Source organism: Puma concolor, chromosome E1 (genome assembly GCF_028749965.1).
Source record: "Puma concolor isolate L17-30 chromosome E1, mPumCon1.1.hap2, whole genome shotgun sequence".
Lineage (NCBI taxonomy): Eukaryota > Metazoa > Chordata > Mammalia > Carnivora > Felidae > Puma > Puma concolor.
In genome coordinates this window covers 46,116,586-46,139,999 of record NC_141680.1, presented here as the reverse complement: position 1 = coordinate 46,139,999, position 23,414 = coordinate 46,116,586, and the positions used below count along the sequence as shown (strand labels likewise).

Sequence of the window (23,414 nt, the reverse complement as noted above, 5' to 3'; positions counted from 1 at the left end):
TACTCTGCCAACTGGCTTTTACAATCAATGTCTTTCCCTTCTTTTGATCACTGTACTGACGCCATGAGCCTCTGGGTCAGTCTTAAGTAGGGCGAGGTGAGGGCCATGCATCCCTTACATGAGTGGGACTTCTCTTTTTGTTTCACCCATGCACCTGTAGCCTAACTACCCTTTGCCCTCTGCCAAATGGTTTCAGTATGTGGAAAGCAGTGTTGCAGTCAACACTGAAAGAGATCATATTCTAGGAAAGCTGTGATTAAGGCCTAACAAATTTCAAGAAAAAAAAAACATAGTTGGAAGATATATTATTGTAAATTTATACTGAGTAATTCTGAACAGTGAATTATTATTCTTATTTTCCTGCATACTCTAGGGAAAACGTGCCATTAGTGTCATCATCAATGAAGCACAGTGACAAACTTTGGGTCATTGGAAGTCAGCATTCACGTTCAGTGTGAAGTAATAAAAATCACGAGTAATAATGTAACTAGCATTAAATAAATAAATCAAGACTCGGTTCAGGTATCATCTCCTCTTTGAAGCCCTCTTGAATCCCCAAACTAGGCTAAGTGTCACTTCTCTGTCATCACACAGTTCCTAATTACCTCTATCCCACACTAGCTACATAGTATTCTAATTATTTCTGTAGATGGTTCCCTCCTGTGTAGATGTGTATATTAAAGAACTTCTATGGCAAGCTGATGTATGTTTTACTCATCTTTGTGCCCCAGTCCTTGCACTGTGCCTGATACGTAGTATGAACTCAATTAATACCTGTATGGAGAGTCATGGAAAGACACCACCGGACTAAGTCAGGTAGACTCTGGTGAGCCTAGAAAAATAGTTCTACTAGAACAAAGGAGAGGTTGGAAGGCAAGCTACCTATAGAGATGTTGACAGGCTAGATCTGTTGTCTATGTGGTTTAGTCATAAAAGAAATGAGAAGTTTCAAGTGCAGCAAGATGGGGAGATGGAGTTTTCTTCTCTTTAGAGAAAGGCCATGTCCATATAAACACCTTAGAGACTGAGAAGCAGAGGGGAGGTCTTCTGGACCTCAGTATCCTTATCTGCCTAACCCACCTCACCAGGATGCTGTGAGGTCCAAAGAAGAGCAAAATATTGGCATAAAAATTCTTTGAGAAAATTTAAAATTTCTATCCAACCTCTAAAGGCTTCTAACTACTTATAGAATTAAAAAAGAAACCTATAAATAAAAATCTAAGCATGACATTTAAGATCCCCCATGATCCGGCTCCAGCTCTCCTTCTAACACTATTACTGCCCCCAAGCCCCCTAAACCCAGCCACAGAAGGTCTATGTTCTTTGCCGCTTTTTTCCTTTTCTGAAGCTCTCCCCTCAGCTTCAAATGCCCTTCCCTTCATCTCCATTAGGCCAACAAGATCAACATTTACAGAGTAGTGAGCTTGTGTAAGATACTGTTAAAACTCTATTGATTCTTGAAGGCCCCATTCATAGCCTGTTTAGTCCATGAACCCTTCTTGCTTTTCTCCAGAATATCAATTGTAGTACTTAATCGACCTGATAATGTTGCTTGAGGGCGTGACTAACCCTCTCAACAGGTTATGAGAGATGAGAGATTTGAGGGTTACATTACTTGTATTCCTCCTCCAATATCCGTGCCTGGTAATAGCAGGTGCTCATTAATAAATATTAGAATAAGTGGGAAAATGTTAGGGAAAGAATGTACATGGGTGGACGGTCTCTTAGGACACAAGACTGGGTGGGCTCCAGGATACAGGAAAATAAAAGCATCAACTTGTCAAAGGAAGAGGAACATCTCCTCCCTTGGGAGGAACTGCAGATAAGCCTGGAGGGTGGACATGGGTTAGGTCCACGTGGAGAGACCGAAGCGTCCAAATCCTTCAAGTCTTAACTCAAATGCCACCTCCTACATTAAGTCTTTCCTGAATCTCCGACGGGGCTGACCCTAGCTCGGCTGTCTTTTTGGACTTTCTCCCTTGCAGCTGTTTATTTGTACCCTTATCTCACTTCCTTTCCTAGACCGCGACCTCTCTTGAGGGCAAGAGGAACCCGGTTTCCCCACAGCACACGAGACACGGTTACCACTCATTCATTGGGAGTTTATTGGAAGGATAAATGGGGGGGGGGGGGGGGGGGAACTAGTAACCGGACATATTTGACATAGGAGATGCTTGCGCACAGGAGCCCAGCGGAGCGCAAGCTCCAGACCCACAACTGAGCAGTTTACTGGGAAGCAGAGCGAGTACAGCGCCCCCCCGCCTGCCTCCGCTGGGGAATGGCAGGTGTCCACCAGCTCTCCTGCAGCTTTGCTCTGAGGACCTCACGTCCCTACTTCTCCGACTGCCCTTGTCAACGCCTGACTCGATGCCGAAGCCCGCCCCCCTACCCACAACTATGCTTCCTCGTCCCCGATCTGCGGCAGTGCCTCTGACTACCCTTAGCCTTTTTGTCCGGGCCTCTTCTCCCGTCGCCCTCCTCCTCTGTCTCCATCACCACCGGCAGGGCGCGCGCCGGGGCAGCCCTGGCCGGCAGGAGGGGGCGGGTCCTGCGACCGGAAGCCGGTAGCCGGAAGCCGGAAGGGGGGCCGTGAGGACGTGTTCCAAGGAAGCCAGGGCCGGACCCGGCGGGGCCGGCGACATGGAGCCGTTGTACCAGCAAACGCACAAGTGAGGGCCGCGTCGGGGCACGGGCGGGGGCGCAGCCAGGCTGGGCGAGGCCGGCTCCCCTGGCTGGGGCCTCGGGCGCCCGCCAGTGTGGAGGCCGAGTCCTTCCGCCGGGGCGCTGCCGGGGGCGGCTCGGAAGTTCTGTCTCTGGCGGGATGCCCAAGTCGGCGCCGGATGGAGGGTCCGGCCTGATGCGTGGGGACGTTGGGCCGGACGGCTCATGGGATCTTCGAGGCCGCGACTACCTGCTAAGTAGACTAGGTGAAGGGAAAGTCACACTTACAGATGATAAATTGTTTGTCCAGCACCTGCCAACTCACTGCTCTGGGTTGGTAGAGATGGTGGGAGTCAGGGCCCCTACACCTAGTTTACTATTCACTTGGAGAGCCCAGGGACGTCCGAAAAAAATCTAAGGTGTGGCAGGATTGGATGGAGTGTAAAGGAACAATACAAACGGAATCTTCTTTAGTTTAGAAAGATCCATCATTGAGCTAAGGTCGTCAGAATAAGTTTCATTGTAACTCACAGCTCCTAAATGACGTCGGCCCCAACTCTTGATTGACACTAATCTGTTGTTGCTGCTACACTTTTTTCCCTTTTCTTTTGATTTGGTTTATACCAGAGACCATAATGATGAAGTGTTTGGTTTGAGTGCAGATATAAAACCTACTTTGTAACAGATTTAAAACGACAGAATTTGCTCTTACCCTGGGAGCCCTATTCTCATATAAAAAGTATAAGAAGGGACGGGTCGCCTGTGTGGCTCAGTCGGTTGGACATCTGACTCTTGATCTCAGCTCACGGCTTGATCTCTGGGTGGTGAGTTCAAGCCCTGTGTTAAGCTTCAAGCTGGGCGTGGAGACTACTTTAGAAAAAAATTTTTATATCTATATATATGATGGAACTTAAATAATCAGACCTGTGAGTCCATTGGAAAAGGAATGAAATAGAATTATTTTTGTGTTACTAAGAAAGGACAGATCTTTTAGTGTGTCTTTCCCCTGAAGTATTGAACCAGTCCTGGGAGTTCTGGTTCTAGACTTCTTTTTCTGATCTATAAAATGTTAGTTTGGAGCTCATAAACTTTGAGGCTCCTTTCCGCTTCATGATACTGGTGATTGAGTGTCTTAAAAGGAAACACACAATCCTGCGAGCGTCAGCAATTAACTTTTGCAGTTGCAGAAATTAATGATTGAGGCTGAATTGACACAACAGTAACTGAGCATCTTAATTTCACTGGAACTTTGAACCCACTTTGTGGTTATCTCTGGCCATGTCCCTGACAGTACATTGGAATGAAATCAGTACTTGAAAGTTCTGTATCTTGAAAACTCCTTCTTAACTGCCTGAGCAATGAGTGGGGGAGGGAGGGGAGGTGAAAATCAGAATAAACATTTTATGCTTAAGTAATACTGCATTAGGATGAACTTTATAGATGAATAAGTGGCCAGGCTTCTATTTTTGATATTCAAGTGGTTGTAGAGGTGTCTATATTTGTCCCCTGTATAGTCTAGGATCACTCAGTGCCCTGGACCTTATTATCTCTAGAGATTCTTTTCGGTTTTAATTTTTTAAAAAATGTTTATTTTTGAGAATTAGAGTGTGAGTGGGGGAGGGGGAGAGAGAGGGGGGGAGCTACAGAGTCCGAAGCAGGCTCTAGGCTCCAAGCTGTCAGCACAGAGCCCAAAGCGGGGCTCGAACCCACGAATCGTGGGATCATGACCTGAGCTGAAGCCGGACACTTAGCCGACTAAGCCACCTAGGTCCCTCTATCCCTAGAGCTTCCGATTCAGTAGGTCTGGAGCACAAGAAGCTCTATTTTTAACAAGCTCTCCAAGTGATTTTGGTGAGCAGCTGGGTGTGAAAACTGTTACCTTATCTGAAGACCAGTTTTTCCTTTTTTTGATTTTGCCTTCTGGTGAGAGGCTCAATGTAGAAGCGGCAAGGTGGGTGAGGTGAAAATGACCAGATGGTTCCCACTACTTTTAAGTAAAGCAAAAACAACCACAAATGTTTGTATGATGCCGTAAAGGTTACACAGCAATTTCATATTGCATTTGGATCTATGAGCCTGTAAATAATTGTGACTATTGATTCATGTGTGTACCCTGTTTTATCGGAGACTGAGGCACCAAGGAGTTAAATGGCTTGTTCCTGGTTCCTCAGCCAGTCCATAGTGGGACCAGAACTTGCAACCAGTATCTTTTAACTCTAAAACTGTTCCCTGCTCGTAGGGGTCAGAGGCAGCATGGATACAAAATAGGTGTATATGAAAGGATGAGAGTAGTTCCATGGACTTTAAAAAAGCAATTTCATTTCTACAGACTGGATTTGTTTGTTTGTTTGTTTGTTTGTTTGTTTGTTTTTAGTCAGCAACAGTGACCTTGTTTTCTTACTATTAGGTCTCTCTGCTTGGTGATGTCATTACCTAAGCCCACCACGGACCCCATGTTGGACAGGGCTAAGACTTCTGGTTTCTAGTGTCCACCTCTTCCCCCCCCCCCCCCCCGCCCGCCCCAAGTCCTGCCTGTGCATCACCTGTTCCTTATTGGCTTCAAGTGTGTTGTCTGAATTCCCAGTTCGGTTTAAAACAGACTTGCCACATAGTAGTCCCCCGTATGCCATGCCTGCTTGCTTTGTTGTTTTGCATTTGATTTCCTCCCAGGCATGAAATGTAGAGATTGGAATCATTTTCTTGGCCGTATCTCTTCTAGTTCATTCAAAGCATTCGGAGCTTAGGTGGGAGAAGTCAGTATTGTTTCCCTGCAACTTTAAAGTTTGTCCATTTTGGCTTAGAAAACGGTATAAGCCACCTGAAGGGTGTTTATAGGGTGAGTGTTGCCATCATCTCTCACCCTGTCCTCATAGACTTTAAAAATTGGAAGGGACTGGCAAAATCTTCCATTCCAACTCCCTGTAGTCAGGAAGACCCTTTATAAAACCCGAAGCAGTTCATGTACCCTGTGTTTAAACATGCAGGAGCTCTTTTTCTTCTTCCTTTTTTTCTTTTTTCTTTTTTTTAAGTTTAGAGAGAGAAAGAACACGAGTTGGGGGGGTGGTGCACAGAGAGAGGGAGAACCCCAAGCAGGCTCCCAGCTGTCAGCGCAGAGCCCGCCCGACACGGGGCTCGAACCCATGAACCATGAGATCATGACCTGAGCCTACCAAGAGTCGACGCTCAACTGACTGAGCCACCCAGGCGCCCCCCTTCTTCCTTTGCTTGAAGAGAGAGAGTTCATAATTATTCTGGGGTTTTTGTGGGGAGGGGCATGTTGAGCTGAAAGCTACCCTCTTGAATGGGGCTCTTGGTTCTGGCTCTCCCTTCAGGAGCCACAGTGGAGAATGAGCCCATTCCTCTGCCTGTATGTCAGCTCTACGTATTTGAAAAGCACCAGCTGCCCCATTTTAATGGAGGGTTTTTTTTCTCTTTTCTTTTTTCTCTTTTCTTTTCTTTTCTTCTCTTCTCTTCTCTTCTCTTCTCTTCTCTTTTTTTCTTTTCTTTTCTTTCTTTTCTTTTCTTTTCTTTTCTTTTCTTTTCTTTTCTTTCTTTTCTTTTCTCAGAGGCTTATTATCACTAGCTCTTTTGACCATTCCTCTTCATGACTTGACTTCTAGACTCTTTCCCGGTCATCCTCTTCATCCATCTTCCGTCAGGGGAAGTCTTTAATAGGGGCCTTTAACAGACAGCTCCCAGGATGGAATGCCACTTGATATTGTACATTGGGGACTTTTTAAAAAAGTCTTAAGTGGGAATGCTTTTCATCCCTGACAAATTTCATCTTACTATTTTAGCCTAAATGAAAATATTACTATTTGTTTTGTGGTACAACATCCTAACCTAGGCTCATTAGCACAGAGTGATGTGCAAATGTCATCAACGTAAGTTGGTTTGTTAAAAAATCTTGAACAAAACGTAGAGCTGAAGGCAGTCCTGTGGTAGAATGCTGGAAATCTTGGCTAGCATCCCTTGGGTACCATTATTTAGCCTGCCATGAAGCCCTCGTCCTTAAAGTTTAAAGTATTTGTCAATCCATGGGAGAAATGTACTATCTCATTATTTTGACTTTGCATTCTTCTGATTACTAGTCAAGTGGAATAATAGATATAGATATAGATGTAGATATGGATATAGATATAGATATAGATATGTTTGGGTTTTCTTTTCTGTCATTTGCTCTTTGCCCATTTTACAAAAGTGCTTTGACTTTTCCTGTTGATTTGCAGCATTTTTTAATATACTCTAGACATTAGTCCTTTCTTATCTGCCGCGGGTATCTTCCAGTCTCTGCCTGTCTTTTTATTTTATTTTTTTAGAGCGTCTTTGGTGTAGACAGGTTTTTTGTTTTAATGTAGTCAAATTGACGAGTCTTGTGGTGTGTGTGGTTTGGGGGACAGTATTGTTTTTTGCCTTGTTTAGGAAATTCTTCTTCAACCTGAAGTCATAGTATGCATTCCTGTATTTTCTCCAGAAAATTGTAAAGCCTTGCCTTTTACATTTGGGCTTTAAACCATCTTGCGTTTCTTTTTGTGTCTGGACTCTATTCTTTGCTCCTGGGTCAGGGTTAGGGTTTGTCTGTCTCCGCACTGCAATGATGTTGTTTTGTTTGGTTTTGTGTTGTTATTATGGCTTTGTCATAAGTCCTCATAGCAGGTGGACCAGGCCATCCCTCTCATACTTGATTCAGAGTTGTCTTGGATACTCTTTGCCCCCTGCCCCCCTCCCTTTTTTCTTCTGTTCCCGTTCCTGTCAACACTGCTAATTTTCACATTTGCTCTATGAAGCTGCCATTGACAACTTACCTCATGGCCTACGTGCAGGCCTTCGGTAAAATCCGAATTGTCTTCCCATCGGCGTCGCCGTGCAGTCCTCTTGCTGTCTCTGTGGTTACCCTGACCCAGATGTTGGTTAACTCAAGCTGTGTTCCTCCATCTACCTCCGTACCTCCACGTGCCCTCATTCTACACTATCAGGACCTATCTTACCGGAGGAGCAGTCTGGTCCCTCCATCTCTAGTGGTGATTTCTAGTTTCCTTTCAGGGCTGTGGGTCTTACCCAGGTGCGCTCAGACTCAGTAGAGCGCTGGCCTTGCTTCTGGTGCCGTGGGTCATGTTTAGAGTCCGCAGGAAAGCCCTGGAAAAGACAAGACAGAGTTGAAACCCAGTTTGGGCTTCTGGCTTGCATTGGTAAATTTGGGTTCACAGATTGTGGTGCTCATGGTGGAGGCTGGTTGCTGACCTTTCCCTCAAGGGTTGGAGGTGATATAGTTGCTCAGCAGACTGCTTTCCTGTGGCTCTGATGTGAGAGACCGGAAGCACCAGGAGCCCGTTGTTGGGGTAGCATAGGCAGTATTCCAGAACTGATCTCAGACGACTGCTAGGAAGGGCTCTGGGGGTGACCTTGGTCAAGCCCCAAGGAGCCTCCGGAGAGCACGCTAGGGCCCGCCACCTGAGACCACACTGGCGAGCCAGGGTACGGTGTCGCATTTCCCAATGAGGTGGCACTCGCCTGGGATTGCCAGGGAAAGGCCTTTACCGGACGGGACATCCCCGTCTTTCAGGACCTTCCTCTGATAGTTTTCTCGCACTGAGCGCCTCATCCCTTCTCCCCTCCGACCCCTACTCGCTTCCGGGCAGGCCCACCTGCTTGTAATCCACGTGCCTTTTTGCCGATCCTTTTCTTCATCTCTTCCCTCATCAGGTCAAGTTTCGGTCTTCAGAGTGCTCTTTAGAACTCACGTGACGCCACCGGGTTCCGCCAGCTTTTACTCTTATTTTCTTACGTTTCCTTGGCACCACGCCACTGCGCGGAGCCCCTCGGCTTCCTTTTTGTTTACACTTACATGTAGTGATGTTCCCCTAAATCTTCTTGGGACTTGTCATGTCTCTCTGGCCTGTCATTCCTAATTACATTGTTTCTCAAGGACAAGGATTATATCTTTCTTGCCCTTTGACTCTCCCTAGTACAGACCAGTGCTCAGCACATCGGGTCAAAGAACAAGAGAGTGGGATTGGCTGGGTCCGTATTGAGGTTTATCACTTGCTGTGTGACCTTGAACAAGTTACATAACCTTTCTGGGCTTCTGTTGTCTTATTTATAAAACGAAGATGATAATGGTCCTTTCCGCATAGGGTTATTGACTTTGCAGAATGTCTCCGATGTGGCAGGCACTTAGTAAGCGCCGCCTGTTAGTGTTCTTATTAATATTCATGGTAAAATATTAGAAACCGGGCCAAAACATGTGGCCTAAAGTGCCACTTAACAAAGTTTACAGTTCAGTGATGCTGTCGATTTAAATCAGTTACACGTTGGCATCAGAAAATTTGTCTTTCCTGACCGAAGCACTGTCGATGACTCCTGTCTCACTCATTTCCTCTCTCTTCCTTTGATAGGCAGGTCCACGAGATCCAGTCTCACATGGGACGCCTGGAGACCGCGGACAAGCAGTCTCTGCACTGTGAGTAATTAACTATGGAGACCAGAGTCCTTTCTCCCGATGACACGATGCTAATGGGCTGGGTTTCCTGACCGCCTTGCTGCCTCAGGGGCTTAATGATTCCATGCCGAAGGAGTTCTGTTGTTAGGGGTGGACAGAAAAACCCTCTGGCAAAGCCTCTGACTTCTCTCATTGCGCCCCGTGGAATCCCACAGGCCTTATCCCCCATTACCCCTCAACTCACCCTGACAGGGCCCTGTGGGAATGGACCTCCTCTCCTCTGTCTTAATCTAATTACCGAGCCCTGGGAGGAATGTACTCCGTACAAATTCAGAGATGTTTAACTGGAATTGGTCATTTCTTCTGAGCTGAGAACGGTGGCTTTTTAGGAGGATTATTCAGAAACGAATAGCAATATTAATTAGTGTAGTTCCCACACTGTGGTTTCATTTGAGAAGAGTGCTGCTTTCTGTTTTACAGTTTTCTGTTGGCCAGAAAAGGTCCTTTCTCTGAGCTGGCCACAACAGAAGCCACTGGTTGCCCACACGTTGCTGAAGCCACCCGTTCACCTCCCCGCTTGGCTGTCGCTATGCCCTTTTCTGTTTGCTCATGCCTCCTTTTCGGAGCATCGAAAGCATCTCTTTTCTGGGTTCTGTGCCCCACCCTGTTCTAATCTAGAGTGCATATGTCAGCTGCTGCAGGTTGGCCTAGGAGGGTCACATTGCTTCTTTACTGTCGTGTCTTTATTGGGCAACAAGCAATCTGGGTACCTTTTTTTTGTGTGTGTGTTAATGTTTGTTTGTTTGTTTATTTATTTATTTATTTATTTATTTATTTATTTATTTGAGAGAGAGAGAGCACACAAGCAGGGGAGGGGCAGAGAGAGAGGGAGAGAGAGAGAATCCCAAACAGGCTCTGAGCTGTCAGAGACCCTGGTGTGGGGCTCGATCCCACGAACCGTGAGACCGCAACCTGTGCTGAAATCAGCAGTCGGGCACAGTCGGATGCTTAACCGACTGAGCCACCCAGACGCCCCCCTGGGTGCCCTTTTTGTACGCGGTTTAGTTCCTATCCATCTGCTTTGTTTGCCTTCCCAGCAGTCTCACTGTCACATGATTAGAAATGGAAAAGAGGTCATGTTGACTGTTTATCAAGAGGGATAAGGAAAATGACTGTATTTATCATATCTTTACCTCTGTGGATTCTTTCCTGGGCCTTTCCTAGTGATATTCAGTCTATTTTGGGGATTCCAGCATCAGCCTGCCCGTCCTTATGGAAAGCCTCAAGGGAGCTCTTCTCTGTGTTTCACACACTAATCTTCCCCTTTGTGCTTTTTTTTCTTTTAACCTCATTACTGTAGGGAATTCAATTGGCAGCCTTCTTACTAGATATTTATAACTCGTATCTGAGAATAATCTCAAAGGAAAAGAGACCTCATTCTGTTTCAGAAGATACTGCATTTTGCTTAAAATATTTTATTTGGACAACCCAAATATTCATTTTATTTTCTAAAGGCAGGAAATTTATTTCTACAGATTTATCTGTAGCTTTTTAAACAATTGGCATGGCTATGACATTAACAGCTACATGTATATATGTATGTGTGTGTTTAGAACAACATTTACAGAATCAGTATCACTTGACTTTTTTTCCATTCTTCAGTACGATATGCGTTTTTCTCCTTTTCGAATGGGTTTCTTTGAATTTATTGGATATGGAAAAAGACATGTTTATTGTATCATTCTGATTTAAGCTCACTGTCTCTTTTCCAGCAATTACTCTTTTTTCTCTTTTGTGCAGTAGTAGAAAACGAAATCCAAGCAAGCATTGACCAGATATTCAGCCATCTAGAACGTCTGGAGATTCTGTCCAGCAAGGAGCCCCCGAACAAAAGACAGAATGCCAAACTGTGAGTGTTGTGACGCCTCTTGTCCAGGGGAGGCTGTCAGATATTCTGAAAATCCATTTACACATTGAAAAACCGAGACTCTGTGAAGATGAAGTCCCCCTAAAGGGCACGGTTTCGTTTCAGTGATATTTCCTCAAAATAAAAAGCCTGTGAGGTTAGGGGCTCAGAAGCCTGTGTCTCCTTACATTGGGTCATTTTGAAATTTTGCCTCCAATACCGTTTTTCTGGCCAGACCCGTGGCCTTACTTGAAGCCTCCAGCAGCCAGGGAGGTGTGCACTGCCCTCTGGTTCTTGCTGCATTCTTGGATTGAGATGAAATCTTGCCCTTAATCACTTCAGTCAGCCGATTTATAATGAAATACTGATCTAACATTTGATGCTCCGCCATGAAATTCAAATGAAAACCCTCACCACCTCCAGCCCAGCCCCTGCTCCCAAAAGTTCTTATGAAACTTTGTTGTTGCTTTACTCGAAAGGTGCCCTTGGGCTCCTTCTTGAAAAGCGATATAATCCATGGCAGGTCAGGGAGAGGTCGTTGAGCCTGCTTCCTGTCACCTGTTCCCTGTCATGCATCCAGAATCAGAGACCAGCAGATGCTTAAGTGAAGCTGTTGGGATCTCTTGTGCTACAACCGTACTTTAACCACAGGCCGCTTCTTTGTTTTCAACATCAGTGATCAAAATCAGATCATTTTGGTGGGGACAGCATGCAGTGGTGTAGGGAGAAGTAAGGAAGCATCTTTCTTGAATACGAAGGCTGGCCGCTCAAAATGTGCGGCCCTGGGTTTCTGGAATGTAATCTCTGTCTCCATCGATTCCAGTCGTGTTGACCAGTTAAAGTATGATGTCCAGCACCTGCAGACTGCTCTCAGAAACTTCCAGCATCGGCGATACGCCAGGGAGCAGCAGGAGAGACAGCGAGAGGAACTTCTGTCTCGAACCTTCACCACTAACGTAAGCCAGGCTCCTGGTTGGGGGGCGGGAGGAGGTGGGGGGGCAGTGTCTACAGGCACTCGGCAGCTCATCGCCACTGAAACTCGGGTCCTGGAGCTTCATCTTTGTAGGGGGTGTCCGAAGCCGATGGACTGGAAGTAACAGTGGGCTTTGTGCCTTGCCACAGACACTAGACCTAGACAGGGAACCTCCTTCTCTAACACGAAAACCCGAAGTGGAAGCAGTTAAAGTGAAGGAGTGGGCAGGGGTGAAAATGACCTGGGTTTGACTGAGAGGTGGAAGTTCCCATGGTGGAAACGGTTTCTGATCAGGTAGAGACAGATGATGAGAACGGAAACCATTTGTCATGAGGGGCAGCATTTCAAAGCTGCCTGCAGGCACTTGCCATCGTGCTGTGTATGTGTGTGGTTCCCGTGTCAGATGCCTTAAAATGGTTTTGCCCCAAATCTGAGCAGCAATTTGGAGGAATTTGTTAACAGGTCTTTTGTTTTGGATGGATTGCTTGACTTGAGCCTGTTCGAAAGTGGCCTGGTTGGTGTGCATGTTTGGTTTTTGGGAGACCCTTGCCCCTGCCCCTCGGTCTTAATAGGATCCATTCCTGCACATGGCTGTTGATGGCTAGAGGACACACTGGCCTTTTTCAGGTCCCTTATAATGTATTTCCACCAAGTGAGGTGGGTTTTGGGTTGTTTTGTTTTAACAGAGAGGTTCATTTTCTAAAGAGGTCTTAGCTCTCTAAGCCTGCCCTCAGAATTCAAATCAGCCCACGTTTCACAGATGCTTAAGTCTCTGCTGTGTCCACACTTGCAGGAAATTTCCCTGAGTGTTTCAGAATGTGCCTGTGTAGTTTCTGCTTCTCTAGAGTAAGCAGTCAAGTAACACTGATTAACAATTCAGAAGTGTGATGAGGACGTGTTGGAGGCATAGTGGTGGGCACAGCTGTCTGTCTTCCTTCCTTCCTTCCTTCCTTCCTTCCTTCCTTCCTTCCTTCCTTCCGGTAGTTTCAAGTTTTCATAGCTGCCTTTCAAAAGCGTACCTCTTCGTGGTGATTGAAAGAGGGGAGAATGACCGGGCATGGCAGAAGAATGTGCGATTGTCGGGAGGCGGGAAAGAAGGGAACTATGGCCAGTCCTGACTGCCTTCTGTATCCAGTCCGCTTCTGGTGTAAACTTAGAGCCCTGAGGCCAGTCTCAGTGTTTCTTCCCACAGGATGGTTAAGAGGGCCGGCTCTGCACTCAGTAGTGAGATACAGGCCCCGCTGGACTGAACAGCTCTGTGTGATCTTAGACCTCTCTGAGCTTCAGTTTCTTCACCTCTAAAATGGGGATAGTACAGTAACTGTGTTATAACGTTAGGATAAGGATTAAGTGAGCTTAGGGTAATGGGCATCAGGGTGGAAAGTACTTGATCGGTGTCAGTTTTTTTCTTCCTTCATTTCTTTACAGCCCTTTCTGGACCGCTGAGGAGAATTGTCCCATCCCGACCACCCATTAGGCCTTCGTCTCCTTTGTCCTTAGTCAGACTCCGTCTAAGTGCAGCGACAGCTGTAGATAAAACAGCTGCAGAACAAAAGCAAACCTGTAATACTGTGTTAAGGGAAAGCCCAGGAAAGGAACATTTGGAACAAGCTAAGTTAATAGGGGAGTAGTCAGAGAAAGCCTTCAGGAGAAGCCCAGCAAGACCTTGCAGGACTGATGTTCCTTCTTAAGTGGTGGTCATGGTGGAGAGGCAGGAATTCACAGGCCGTGTGCATCTGGCTGTCTCTCTGGCTTGGCCTTGGCCGACAGGCGGAGCAGTCAGACCCGCTGGGACCCCAGGAGCTGAGCAGGCGGCAGAGCTAATCCTGTGCCTGCGTCTCTTTCACAGGACTCTGACACGACCATCCCAATGGATAGCTCGCTGCATTTCAACTCCTCCCTCCAGAAAATTCACCATGGCATGGACGACCTCATCGGAGGCGGGCACAGTATTCTGGACGGACTGAGGGCCCAGAGACTGACCTTGAAGGTGGGGGCTTTTCTGGGGGACAGGGAGGAGGCCCTTCGTTCTGGCCTCATCCACCAGTTGGGTACCCGCGTTGACGTCTTGGTTACGTATCCTCGCGTTTTGTTACTTTGGTGGTGAGACAGAGCCCTGAGTCTGGGGTCCTTTCTTTTGGCGCTGAAGTATGAGGAGTCCACAAGTGACCACCTTCCCTTCGCCCGCAGCTGCTACTTGTGCTTGCGACGAACCATAATTTGGCATCACTTGGTATCTGGGTCTTTTTCCGTTACTGAACTTACCATGAAAGTGGCTGCTACGATAGGCACCACTAAGACCAAGAAATCCCACAACTGCCGAAATTACAGAATGCACGATTCTGAGAAGGCACACGTGGCCACACGTGGCCCCTCGCCCTCACGTGGTTTCCCGGAGAGCCCCTCCTGCCGACCACCTGATAGCCGAGACCTTTTGTGCTCTCGTAACTGAGCCCCTGTGGGCGGGGCCGGAGGGCTGCCTGGGTTGACTAGCCGCAGGCACAGAAGGGCTTCTAGAGCATCTGGGCTGGCCCGTAGCAGCTGCCCTCTCCGTAGTCCCAGGTATTCCTAGAAGCCCCGCCCCACTGGCCGAGGCTCAAACCCCCTGGGAGTGGTTTACAGAAACATTACACAGATTCTGATGTCAGTCATGATGTTTCAGCCTCAGCCCTTTTCCTGTATCAGCTCTAATGGATAATGGGGTGTGGGCTGTGCCTATTATCAGGGTGTGGTCCCCTGTGAACGCAGCACTCCCAGCCACTGAACTGTGAGAAACAGTCACTCGGAAGTGTGAGATTTATCTTAGTTTTTGTTGGACCGCGTTGAGCCCGTCAGCCCCGCGGGACTTCAGTACATTGCTGCACAGCCCCTGCCATCGTCACCAGGGAGAAGGTCAGGCAGCCCGCAAGTGACCCTCACGCCCTGCTGCCGGCCGTGGTGCTTCTGGTGGTCTGGAAGTATGTCTCCAACAGCTTCGCAGGTGCCCCTCTTTCTGAACGGCCACCTGCTGTAATCTGAACTGATACGTGATGATTAATCTGCCCTTTCTTTAGAAAATTGCCCATATCTCGGGAAAACAGTAAAACCCTTTTAGGACAAGCCTCCCCGTGTCGCACTGACGTCGACCCGGTGGGGGGTTAGAGCTTATTGCGAAAGCGATGTTCGCTTCCTATCAAAGTCTGATATCACTGCGGAGTCTCAGTGGCATCTGCCCCTGTGCTGTCCCCAGAAGGACGCGCAGGGCAGCCCAGTGAGGCGGTTGGGGTCGGAACGTGAGGTTTCTAATTCAGTTTCCTCTGTACACCCGCTGCTACCTACCCGCCTTTTGGTCTTGATTCTCTCCATCCTCCTCCCACCCCACTCGTGCCTAAACCATTAAAAGGAGTGAAGTTGCTGGGCCATGGCTGGGGGAAATTTGTGGCTGGAAAGGAATACATTTTTTGAAATTTATGTTAATTTTCAGGTGATTTTAGAAGCTGGGTACTTGTATTACATGCAGGGATGAAATAATCTGCCTTCAGAGCTAAGCAGAATCTTTTTTTTTTTTTTTTTAGAGTTTACTTATAATTTACTTAGGGTGTGCGTGCAAGTGGGGGAGGAGCAGAGAGAGACAGACTCCCAAGCAGGCCCCGAGGTGTCAGCGCAGAGCCCGGTGTGGGGCTCGATCTCACAAACCGTGAGATCGTGACCTGAGCCGAGATCACGAGGCGGACGCTTAACTGATTGAGCCACCCAGGCGCTCCAGAGCTAACCAGAATCTTTAGCAAGAGCCTAAATTTCACCATCACTGTCGTTGCAAAAACATGTCTCTGGCCTCCGCTGGCAACGGTAAAGTTTGACCCGAAAGATCTCTTCCAGGGAGGCTTGTTCGTCACTGGGCTGAACCCAGGGTTCGAGTGCCTGTCCGTGATGCCTCATGCTGTTTTCACTTCTGCCTCTTCTGTCTTGCTCGTTAATGTGTTGTTCATTTAAAAACTGAACGTGGGGCATGAGGTTAGATGCCGTCCATCCTGATGGGCCACGTGTGTGGAAGCAAGTTGGGGTCTGCCCAGCATCTGTTTATACTTGCCACTTCGTGAGCAGTCAAGTGTTCTTAAGAACAAAAATTGGGGGCGCCTGGGTGGCGCAGTCGGTTAAGCGTCCGACTTCAGCCAGGTCACGATCTCACAGTCCGTGAGTTCGAGCCCCGCGTCGGGCTCTGGGCTGATGGCTCAGAGCCTGGAGCCTGTTTCCGATTCTGTGTCTCCCTCTCTCTCTGCCCCTCCCCCGTTCATGCTCTGTCTCTCTCTGTCCCAAAAATAAATAAACGTTGAAAAAAAAAAAATTTAAAAAAAAAAAAAAAGAAGAACAAAAATTGGAAAGCAGAGAGGAAGGGCAGGCTGAGTGCTGTGGGCTGTTGATTTAGGAGTAAAATACTCTTTTGGTCTTGATGGCACGTATACAAGGGGTCATTGTGTTGGTGACGGTCATTCCACGTCACCCGCTTCAGACCCTCTCGCGAACATGGACAATGACCCACACGTTAGACGCAGCAGAATCCCACCGTGTTCCACACAGTGAACGGGCCGATAGCCAGGATTTTAGGGTCAGGGAGCAGAGGAAAAGTTTTCTGAGGTTTCCTTTTTTAAAAATATGTAAAACGTTCTCATTTTAAAATTTTCTCTTGAGGTGTAACGTACATACATACAGTAGGCGTACGGATCTAATTCGTGCGGGTCCTTGAATTTTGACAGATGCATATACCTTTGTGACTCACACTGCTGTCAAGACGTAGACCATCCTCATTGCCCCCGGACAATCCCTCATGCTTTCCCAGCCAGCCTGCCTGCCTTCCTTCCAGGCAACCACCGTTCTGATTTATCTCACTGTAGAGTAGCTTTGCCTGTTAGAAGACTTCATATAAATGTATTACCAAGAGCGGCTTCTTCCTCTCAGGAATGTTTTCCAGGTTCATTCATACTGTTGCAAGTTGGTAATTAGGTCCTTTTTATTGCCAAGTAGTATATCCCACTGTACAGATACACTATAAGTGGTCTATCCATTCTCTGGTGGATGTACACCTGGGTTGTTTCATTCTCCTGTGTTTTCCTTTCGAAGCTTTATGTTTAATTCTGTGATCCATCTCAAATTAATTTTTGTGTATGATATGAACTGAGGATCTTCTTACAGACATGTGTATGGTACATATGAGACACGTATGTATATATGTCCACGATATATATATGTACTAGGGTCCATCATTCCTGCACATTTGTGGAAAAGGCTTTTCTTTCCTCCTTGCTTTGCTTTGGTACCTTGATCAAAAGTCATTTGACCACAGAGTGGATTGATGCTGCTTATGCTTTTAGGTATGACCAAGAGACTGTCTCTAGGAGAAGTCCCATTCCTTGGCAAAAGGAGCTGACCTTTGTGTTTCCTTCTTTTCTCGTCTGCTCCAGGGGACTCAGAAGAAGATCCTTGACATTGCCAACATGCTGGGCTTGTCCAACACCGTGATGCGGCTCACTGAGAAGCGGGCTTTCCAGGACAAGTACTTCATGATCGGTGGCATGCTTCTCACCTGTGTGGTCATGTTCCTCGTGGTGCAGTACCTGACATGAGCCAGCCCCGCCCCGCGGCTGAGCGTCGTTCCCACCGTGCGAGAGTCTGTGTGAGTGTGTGTGCGTGAAAGAGAGAGGGGGGCCCAGAGGCTGCCTTCTTAAATGTATGCCCTTCTTAACTGTGAAGACCACTGGGAGTCATCGTGATCTGTAACGTAGCGAGCGTTTCAGACCTGCTCTGTTTCCTGTAACACCTTGGAGGGGAAGCGAATGCTACCAAGATGCATGGTCCTAAGGAAATGAGAGTATCTCCTCTCTCTCTCGCTCTCGCTCTGTCTCGCCCTCTCTCGCCCTCACTAGGGGTGGAAGTGATGTAAGGGTAAGGGGTGAAGAAAGAAGAGGGAGGGAAAGAATGGTTTTGCTGTTCTTGTCCACGTAGCTGATGCTCGCCCCGGGAAGGCTTTCAATAGCGAGCCTTGCACATAGGACCATTCACTTTGGCATCATTTGGCCTCTCTGGCTCCTCGCGGATAACCCAGCGCAGAAGCCAAAAGGAGGGGAAAGAGGCCTGCTTTCCTGCGTCATTATAACAGATGAATTTCCATGGTCTTGTGCCCCCTCCCCCCAGTGACATGCAGATGACTAATTGCTGGTACTTGTCACCCTTCCCTGGAAGCCACTACCTAGAGGAAGCAGAGGCACCGATGCCACTGCAGACAGCGAGTAAGATTTTCCACATTAGGGCCGTTGGGTGTTTCTCCGTCTAAAGCGAGGCCAGTGTTATTCCCTGAGAGTGTTCAGTCTTGAGGCTGAAGACCCCCATCACTGATTTTTTTCCCAGTGGTGAACAGAATGATTGGTTTCTGTGGTTCTAGGACTGGCCTGGCATCCTACCTGGGCTCTGGTGGGCCTTTGGCCCGGAGAACATTGCCGTGATGTGTCCATTACAGAATCTCCTCTAGTTTTGGTGTCTGATTCTTTGCTCTCTTTCCTCCCCTGAAATCCATTAGCAGCTGCCAGCCAAGCCCCCATTCCACCCAGCCGGTGTGGGCTGACACCACCCTGGAGACGTCCCGGGTGTCCTGAGAGTCTCTGATCTCAGGGACCAGGGACTTTTCCCTTCTCTGACCAACCCCAGATTAAGGCTGTACCAGTACCTTGTGCGTTGTGGAATTTATCGTAAAGCCAGCCTCTGTGTTGCGATTGAGAGCTGCGAATCCTAGAAAGACTTGGTTAGACAGATGTGTTTTCATCTGTCACAGGCCCTACAGCCGTAGGCTCAGTGGCCTTATGGCAAGACAAAACAATCTCAGAATTTCCCAGAAGAACTGGAAACCTGGTCAGTATTAACTCCACCTGTGATCGTCGTGCTCCGCCTACTTCGTGTGTTTATTTTTTGTCACTTGGACTGTCTTCGGTCTTCTCTCCCTTTTCTGTGTGTCCCATCCCACCTCCCTTAGTTACTTCCCACCTGTTGCTGGAGCAATATTGGTCTTTTCTGGCATACCTTCTGGTGAACGTTTCTTAATGGTCGCAGATCTTTTAACGGGAGTTTCCTGGGTGCCGATTTCACACTTGGTGGGCTTTCTGTCGCTGCTTCCCCTCTGGGCTGAACAGGGGCCGTGGCTTTCCAAGGAAGGGGGAATCTATGACTCCATCATGAAAGGATTGAGGGCCTTGCCAGAGTGAGAACGGTGGACTGAAGGGTATACAGAGGGGTCAAGGTGTCTTCCGACCTAGGTCTGGCTTTGGGGAGGTGAAATTTCCATCACCCCTGGCACCCCTGTCAGTGCAGGGATCTCTGCAGTCCATAAAAAGGGTTCCAAAAAATGGATTTTTAAATTGCGCAGACCCGTCGTCCTATCCCCTGGGCATCTGAGGATCCTGCCAGAGATCGTATTTCAGAGGAGGGTGTATACACACACACACACACACACACACACACACACATACATACATATTTCTGTATATATACACATATATATGTATATATATTTATATACGTATATATACGTATATATATATAAATATAACGTGTATATATATAAATATATATATGTATGTGTGTGTGTGTGTGTGTGTGTGTATATATATATATATATATATATATATATATATATATATAAATACCTTCCTCTGAAGGTATATTATATATATATGGAGCAACTAAGCCATGTGGACCTGAACTCTAGGGGGCAGAAACTAGCACCCCGCCCTCCATTGATTGATGTGATCTATCTATTTGTAGCATATATCAGTGTATTTCCACACTTGTCTTTATAGCGATTGCTGGTCTTGATGAACCAGGAGAAGGCTTTCTATCCTGCTGTACCTTCAGAGCCATTCTCCCTGCTTTGTAATGAAAGTTATGCAGGCAGTTCGTGGGTCTTTACCACTTGGGGCTAGGGAACAGCAGCCAGTGTGTCTGGAGATGGCCTGAGCTGGCTTTCAGTGTCCTGTGAGAAACATACCTCGGCCTAATGGGGGTTCTACTGTTTCTACAGCACCAACGCCCTCCCTCCCCCTCCCCCCCAGAGTGTAGGGAAGAGTTCCAGGCCAAGGAAAGAGCACCATCTAGTGGACCTGGGGTGAAGTCTTAGGTCATGCTGGTGCAAGAATCTCCGGTGCACAGCATCTGTGACCTTGTGCAGGATTTGGGTGCACCTGTTGCAGATGAAGACAGGTGGGTTGTCAAGGAACTTGGGAATATCTTCATTCCATGGAAGTTTCCTCCAGGTATGACCACCTTAAGAAAGACCAAACTCAAAAGACCCCAGTAAGTTGGGGAGTCTTGATTTTATAGGAGGCTTCACTGCTGGGTTTTTACCAGTCTTTTGCCCTAATGAATTTAAGTGGGTGTGAATTGCAGATTTGGAGTTACACCCATTGTTTTGGAAACACATCAGTTAAATAAAGTTGAGAGTTATTTTATTTAGGAAATTCTATTTTGTAACTAAAACAAATGTTTTTTTGTGTCCAGGCCAGAGATTCTCAAACACTGCTCCATGGCCAGGGGCTAGGCTGGCTGCCTTAGAAGCAGCTGGGAAACTTTTTTAAAATTAGATTCATGGGCTTATCCCAAACCTAATTTTTTATTTTTTATTTTTTTTTAACGTTTATTCATTTTTGAGAGCATGGGTGCAGGGGGCAGAGAGAGAGAGGAGACCCAGAATCTGAAGCAGGCTCCGAGCTGTCAGCACAGAGCCCGACGCGGGGCTCGAACTCACAAATGGTGAGATCATGACCTGAGCCGAAGTCAGGCGCTTAACCGACTGAGCCACCCAGGCATCCCCAAACCTTTTAAATTAGTGTTTTTTTTGAGTCTCTAAGGTAATTCTGATGTGTGTATTTTCTTGTCTTTTAGACAGAAGGCTTTTGTCTTAAAGATGATATCATTTGAAAATCTATGCTTAACTAGCTGGGCATATATATGTAAGAGCAAAACTTATCAAGTCCAAAATAAAGTCTTACTTGTTTATATCCTATCTGATTCCAGAAAAGATTTGAAGAGGCTTATAGGAAGTAACTAAAACAGTGAAATAGGGAGAAATAAGGACCAAGAACAAATCAGAGCAGAATGTCATTACCAAGAAAAAGTAACCCAAATGCAAGTCATGAAACCCTTTCAAAACTGTTCTGGGCTTAGTTTTGAGCCCCAGCAGCTGAAGCAAAGAAAAACATGGTCTGTTACTGTCTAACTGGGGGATTGGGGGTGTCCTTTCCTCAGAGGAAAACCCTTAATACCTCTTGCTTGTCTGTGGCCCTTCATGGAAGTCAGGTATGATTAGTCTCCTGGGCCGTCCCTCTGCCCTTCACAAACCCTCTGAATCAGGTTCTGTGTTATCCCCATGGTACAAGTGGCCGAGTTGTAGTGACTTTCTCTAGGCCCCATTGGGAGTCCTGGAGGAGCCTGCTGTCTAGCTTCATAGCCCAAGCTCATAACCATAGCACTGAGGTGCCTCCCGTGCCCAGGATGAGGGGCAGGAGATGGAGGGCGGTATGCCTGGATTGAGTATAGGCTGTAGGGCACTTGTGCCTCACCCAGCAGGTTCTCTGTCCTCAACTATTTTCCTAATTGAAAGACAGACAGATTTGTGGGGGAAGCTTCTGGAGGTGGAGGATGGGAGCTGGACTCAAGCATTGCCACTAGGGGGCGACATAACCCCATCTGTGGCTGGTCGGCAGGAAAACCGCTTGGTGCCTGAGGCCCGGCGGATTTGGAAGTGGAGGAATCCACTGCAGGCTTGGGTGGGTTCCTTTTAGATGCAGAATTGCCTGTGAATCAGGCTCTGGGCTGTTCCTTGAGGCTCTCAGGAAAAGACTGAACCTGACCTGAAACCTGTTAGTTCTGATTTTCAGACTCCCCTTCTGCCTCGTCTTTCCCTCTGCATGTGGGCATATCGCACACAAGCATGGAAAACGTTTCTCAAAGTGTGTGTTCATTCCTACTCCCCTTTTTGTGTCCTTTCATTTCACATGGCACAGTGGGGAGGAGGAGGGAGGTGGACAGGGCGGGGTGGGGGGGTCTCTAGTGCAATTGGTAAGTTTCCTGCTGGAGGACCCCTCTGAACAGGTCCTCCAACCTTGGCTTTACATTGGAACTCCTTCCGGAGCTTTTAGAAATACCCATGTGTGGGTTTTACCCTGATCTATTCTGATTTCATTGGCCTGGGGCGCACCCTGAGCATGAGGAGTTTTAAGGGTTGTCCCAGCGATTGTCATGTGTAGACAAGGGTGAGAAAGACTGTTCTAACACTCGAACGTTCTACACAAGGTGAGGCTGTTCCCCACGAACTTCCCTGAAGTCCCCTGCCACACCAGGGGAACCACTGCCCTGACCAGCTGGGATGGGCTTGGGGAGGGTGGAAGCTTAATTCTCCCGTGTGGGTGGGGGAGGGGCCACATCCTTCCTGGCCAGTCTACACGTGCAGACACACACCCCCACTGACTGATGCCTCTGTGTCTGCTGAATAAAGCACTGTAGTGTGACAGGCCAGCCTCATCGCCACCTCTGGTGCACCGCTCAGCCCTCCCCCCGCCCCCCTCCCCACTTCATCCTCCTTGGACTGCTGGCCTGAGAACATCCCATACTCTTGCACACGTCTGCACCTGTGCACAAGATGTTTCCTCCGGGGTGTGCCACAGACACCCCCATAACCCAGGTCACCTCCAGGAAGCCTGCCCCCCCCCCCATACCTCTGGCATTGCGTTCCCTGGGGAACAATGGTCGCTTACCTGTGTCTCCGCTACACAGGGACTTTGTGCATCCTGTGCACGTAACAGGCGTTCGGTAGCTATTGGGGTCGATGGCCTGCAGGAGGGCACTTGATGAGCCCAGCCCATGCAGGTAACAGACTTCTGAGAAATGGGTACAATTGTTCAGCAAAGCTTTTGTGGCCAGGCTAGGAGGAAGCCAGAAGGTTCAAGGCCACTGATGCCACTAGCCGTGTGCTATGGCTGAAGTAACAGGAGAAGAGACATGGGACTTCGTGAGGAGAAATGCACCAACGAGGACCGTTTAGGGAGAGATTAGTAGGGTGACTAGTTCATCCTGGCCTTAAAACTGGAAGTCCTGGGGCCCCTGGGTGGCTCAGTCAGTAGAGCTTCCAACTCTTGATTTCGGCTCAGGTCATGATCTCACAGCTCGTGGGATCAAACCCTTGTGTTGGGCTTCGCGCTGGCAGTGCGAGACTGCTCGGGATTCTCTCTTTCTCCCTCTCTCTCTGCCCCTCCGCTGCTGGCACAGTCGTGCTCTGTCTCGCGCGCGCACGTGCAATTAAAACAAGCTGGAAGTTCTGACTCCTCTTCAGGCTGGAGTCAATGAGGATGGTTGGCCATCCTAGCGAAGGGTGCCCTCAGCGGCTAAGACAGTCCTGACAAATGCAGAGTACCCAG

At 47.8% G+C, this 23,414-nt stretch overlaps 1 protein-coding gene across 7 annotated transcripts; it reads left to right on the top strand.

The window, feature by feature from the left end:
- Window positions 1–2,263: 2,263 nt before the first annotated feature.
- On the top strand, window positions 2,264–18,480 carry LOC147574450 (Golgi SNAP receptor complex member 2). 7 transcript variants are annotated; one of them, XM_086685530.1, is made up of 6 exons: window positions 2,272–2,669; window positions 9,057–9,121; window positions 10,904–11,009; window positions 11,830–11,962; window positions 13,829–13,969; window positions 17,418–18,480. In XM_086685530.1, exons 1-6 carry the CDS (start codon window positions 2,641–2,643, stop codon window positions 17,577–17,579), a joined length of 636 nt encoding a protein of 211 aa, XP_086541656.1. In that variant the 5' UTR covers window positions 2,272–2,640; the 3' UTR covers window positions 17,580–18,480. The 7 variants fall into 7 exon arrangements, with proteins under 7 accessions (XP_086541660.1, XP_086541656.1, XP_086541655.1 ...); XM_086685529.1 differs by having other exon boundaries at window positions 2,512–2,669; window positions 10,901–11,009; XM_086685527.1 differs by lacking the exon at window positions 2,272–2,669 and adding an exon at window positions 2,798–2,927 and having other exon boundaries at window positions 10,873–11,009.
- The last annotated feature ends 4,934 nt before the right edge of the window (window positions 18,481–23,414 follow it).

What these genes read in the sequence shown, in the direction of transcription:
- LOC147574450 (XM_086685527.1), top strand. Translation starts at nt 2,822, where the DNA reads ATGCCCAAGTCGGCGCCGGATGGAGGGTCCGGCCTGATGCGTGGGGAC. An exon ending in CTACCTGCTAAGTAGACTAG is followed by an intron (nt 2,928 to 9,056) that starts GTGAAGGGAAAG and finishes TTCCTTTGATAG; the next exon opens with GCAGGTCCACGAGATCCAGT. An exon ending in CTCGAACCTTCACCACTAAC is followed by an intron (nt 11,963 to 13,828) that starts GTAAGCCAGGCT and finishes TCTCTTTCACAG; the next exon opens with GACTCTGACACGACCATCCC.